General features: G+C 38.4%; 1 protein-coding gene across 1 annotated transcript in view; it reads left to right on the plus strand.

Moving 5' to 3' along the window:
- Positions 1-279, plus strand: part of LOC107648785 (enolase 2) — a gene marked incomplete in the record, with an annotated part of 4,729 nt that extends 4,450 nt beyond the window's left edge. The window contains 1 exon segment of the mRNA XM_016352603.2: positions 1-279. Coding sequence (XP_016208089.1) covers positions 1-37 — 37 coding nt within the window.

Raw genomic sequence — 4,878 nt, forward strand, 5'->3', positions numbered from 1 at the left:
CGGAGCAAACTTCCGCACCCCAGTTGAGCCTTACTAAACTTTTGGAGTGGAAAAGCACTAGTTTGACATGAGTTGAGAAATGAGACATGGTTGCGGTGTGTTTTTTGTTGTCATGAATAAGTTGGTAGTTAGAACTTTAGTCGCTACAAAGGCTTGTTATCAATAATTTTGACTACTGAGGTTTAATGTCAGGGGTAGGATAGTGCTGCCCTATAATTTTAAAGGTTTAAAATGATACTCTTTATCTTTAATTGCTTGAAGCTGTCTACTTTCGTTTCAGATACCAAATTGGGTTGATGCGCTCATTCTATTTGCCTAATTTGAACAAGATAAAAAATTTGAATCGGTTTTTTTTAATCCCATAATTAGCTATAATAGTAACTGAAACCTCTAATTTTTATTAATCTATTAGTTTTGTTACGGACTTGGCGTACCGGTCCCCAATGGGCCCTCCACAACTCGGCCCATTTGGGGCATTCTTTTATCCCAAAAACTTGCTAGATTCTCGCGTAGTGGGACCCCCCTCCTCTCAAGATTAGATAACATAAGCCGGCTATAAAAGGAGAGTTCAATTAAATAACATAAGCCGGCTATAAAAGAAGATTTCAATTGCTCTGCTAGGCGTGATCAATTTTCGCTCTAAACAATTACTCCCTTTTTCTTACTCTCTGAACTTAACTACCATCACTAGCTAGAGCAATTTGGGCCCCAAAACTAGTGACCCGCTAGCCCACAAAAAGATGGCCAATGTGGTCCACAACCATGAAACACGCAGTCAACCAGGACATCAGTCACGAGAAGAAGACCGTCGGTCTAACGGGAGCAGGCCGTTTAGCGGTCTAGGTAAAGATACGAACCGTATTATCCAAGAACTTTGCTACTAGGTACAAACCCTGGAAGGTAGAGTTGCCACTAACCTATCAACCAGAGCACAGGCGAGACAATCTCTTGGACCGCCTCCCAGAATGTGGACCTTAGATTGACATCATGGGAAGAGCAGGAACCATAGCTGCTCTCGAGAATCCAATCCTTACTGAGATGACCACGGAGAATGATACCACAGGGTTTCCAAACGAAGAAGGCACGAATGTGTTTACCGAGAAGGTCCTAACAGTCCAGTTACCAAAGGAGTTCGATAAACCAACCGACATGAAGTATGATGGCACCAAAGTCCCCCAAGAACACATAATGGCTTTCGAGGTTAGGATGAACCTAGAAGGAGCAGTCGACGCTGTTCGATGCCGAAACTTTCCGGTAACTCTAGCTAGCCCAGCCATCAAGTTGTCCAATGCACTCCCAAACAGCTTGTTCTCCTACTTCGACTTCTCCGGGAAGTTCCTGCCACAATTCACCACACGAATCTATTAGGTGTCACACAACGCTTGGACGAGTCCATTAGGAAGTAGCTATATAGATTCAATGATGAATGCCTAGCAATTAACGGATTGACCGATTCGGTGGCTAGCCTATGTCTAACCAATGACCTGATGAATGAAAACTTTCGGAAGCACCTCATGATGAAGCCCGTTTGGTCAATACACGAAATCCAGAGCATGGTGAGGGAATACATAAATGACGAAGATGTAAGTTAGGTTGTGGCTGCTAACATACGGCACCATGGCAACACGGTACCTCGGAACAACCCCCTACCTAAAGATTCCAATAGAGAACAATTTAAACCTCCCACTCACAACTGACCACCATGGGTGGAAAAGTTCACAAATTACACCCTTGCCCGCCCCGATCACAGAAGTATATCATGTTGCAGAAAGGGGTGTCCTCCTGAAACCCAGGCAATTAAAGGAACTGATGAGCGAAAACTGAAGCTCACAGATATTAGCAAGTGCACCAGATCGTTCAAGTGCCCTTGGAAGCTGAGTGCTTCGGAGGCAGTGATTGTTGAACTGAGAGAAGTCAATAATGGAGAATGTCAAGGGCTTCAGAGATGTTTAAGCCCTAGGAAAATCAAATCTTGTTTACCTATTCTAAAGCAGGCAAAGATCTTTTCATGACAAATCTTAATTAATCGATTTCCAATATCTTGGCTTCTCGGTTTCTCTTTAATTAACCAACCGCCAATGTCTTGGTCAATTAATTAATTGAAAGGTTAAGTGCAAAACCAATTCAATTCCTCATAAGGTCCAAAAGTAGTCCTTAGGTAGGATTATATATCACGTATCCTAACTATTCCTATCCGATTGAACCCTTATGAGGAAACAAAATTTTCAAAAGTTGCTCTAATCTGTATTATATGTCACGTATTCAAAACTAGTGTGACTGAAAATCATGTACGTGACGCAAAATTCAAAAACCACTATGTCTAGTTGATTTAAAAAGTCACGTGAAAGAGTTTTCTAGCATAATTCGAATATTAGTTCTGTCGTAGCAGTAAACAAATTCAAGACGGGATTAGCATACCTTTCGATACTACTAATCCTTTAGGGATGAAGAACGAAATACTAAATCATGAATTAGATCAATGCAATACTTTAAAATAAAAGAAAACTTAGACTAATAATCCATAGAAACATAAACAAAGCTCCTAACCTTTTGACAAAAGGATTAGTTACTCATGGAAAAATGGAAAACAACAATGAAAAGAAATTGTGCGGAGAAAACTGGATGAAGAATCTTCACTTATTTATACGTAGGGTTTCTTCTAATTCAATTTGAAACTAAATCTTATCTATATCAAAATACGATAACTTCTAATAATCAAATCCTAGAATTAAAACAGAATTAAATCAAATTCGAATCTAATCATAACAATATCATCTTCAATCTTCAATTATGAATCACATCTTTGAGGTTGGGCTTTGTTGAAGTCATAATTGGCGTGCACATGAGCTCACTAGCGTGTATTTTGGTTACTTCTTTTGGGCTTGAGCATGTAATTCCAAGCAGTGGCGTTACACTCCATCTTCATTGGGCTAGCAGGGTGTGGCACGGTCCATCAGTGGCATTACATGATGACACGACATCTTAAATAATTTTTAGGGTTCTTTTTCATTCATTTTCTTAGGTTTTAAATAAAATTTTTTATGTTTTCTAATAGAATTACATAAATAATCAAATATTTGGAGTTAGAATAGTATTTTTGTGTTTTCAGGAGTTTTTAGCTAAAAACAAACAAGAACCAAAGCTTTTTCACAAGAAAAACACAAGTACAGCAAAAGCGTTACCTAAGGAGCAAAAGCGTGCCCAAAATGGAAGAAAAACATGCACGCCCGACGGCCATGACCACACGCCCGGCGTCCATGATTACAAGCCCAGCGTACAAGTTCTCAACTCTGACCTCTTCACACTCAAGTGGTCATAACTTGAGCTATAGAGATTCAAATGAGGTGGTTCCAGTTGCGTGAGAAAGCTAACGTCCAAAGCTTCAAAATGATATGTACATGTCTATAATTTTGAGTCATGCACAACCAAAATCAATTGGACACATAAAACAGCACTACAAACATCTCAAAATGTATGACCGACGGACAGGACCCACGCCTGTCGGCCCCTCCTTGCTCCCACGCAGGCCCAACTGACTAGCTCCCATGCCTGGCAGGCCCCTCCTTGCTCCCATGCACGCTCGGCAGACATGCACTCCACGCCCGGTGTATGTATCCCCTGAAGGTGTATTTTGGGCTTACGCCCAAATTTCTCTATGCAAGCCCGACGTTTCAAGAAGTCCAACTCCCAGGATGCAAGATTATTAAGGCCCAATCTCAATTACACACATCATTAGAAGCCTTAATTTCATCCAAAAGATTCAAGATTCCAGAAAATTAGTTATTAATTTTTTCTAGACACATAAAAGACTTGATTGTTAGCATTTGTTTCTAAATTAGATTTGAATTATTATTTTGATTTGAAATAAAAGCAAGTAGTTAGTTATCTTATCTTTCTTACCAAGAGATAAGATTAGAATTAGTTTTCAAATTAAATTCTAGAGTTAGGATATAAATAAGTGAACAAAGTTCACAAATGGCACAATCAATGAGGAGAATTGATGAGCAGATAATTGCCGATTAAGAATTTATAATAAAAATAGCGTTGCGAGTACAGTTCTTAACCGACGAAAATTTCGCTTATCAATTTAGATGTCACAATTTAAGAATAAAATACGGGGAGTAGAATTTCTAGGTCGTCTCCCAACGAGTTGACAAAAGAGTGCAATTTATTGGTCAGGAATTTTCTGAGAAATTTGAGAGTTGGGGAATAGAGAAATAAATGACTGTCAATCAAAGCAATAAAAATCAACAAGAGATTTTATATAATAAAAATAAAAAGCCTTGACTGGGAGAAGATTAATCGGAATTTCTATCCTTGTTGAATTTTCCCAAGTATAATAGTAAGAGGTTGTTGCTTCTACTTAGTTATCCTTTACCTAATAAAGGAAACTCAAGTAACTAACTAACTCTGATTCACAAGTCCTAATCCCTTCCTAGGGAAGGATTAGAGTTAGTTACTAGAGAGTCAGCCAACAACTTCCAATTACAAATTAACACTTGAGTATTCCAACTCAAGGGTCATCCTATTAATAAACTCCAAAGTCAAGTTGGGAGTCTACTCCATTGACATAGATACCATTTTCGCAAACATGTAAAAGGAGTAGAAAGGAGACATGGTAATTAAAATTAATTTAGTAAAAGCAATTTTTGAGCTAATAAATTAAGGGGAGATGATAATCAAACAAATAGTGAAATTAAATGTAAAAATAACTCTTGCATTAATAATTTCCAAAATCAAAGATGTAAATCATGTTGCTTGTATGCGAAGTTTGTATTCGTAGGTTTTGATGAATGACAAACCAACAAACGACATGAAAGACAAACCAACAAACAACTTGAATGAACAAGCATGTTGAAAGATCAACCAACATTCAAC

Source organism: Arachis ipaensis, chromosome B06, assembly GCF_000816755.2.
Source record: "Arachis ipaensis cultivar K30076 chromosome B06, Araip1.1, whole genome shotgun sequence".
NCBI lineage: Eukaryota > Viridiplantae > Streptophyta > Magnoliopsida > Fabales > Fabaceae > Arachis > Arachis ipaensis.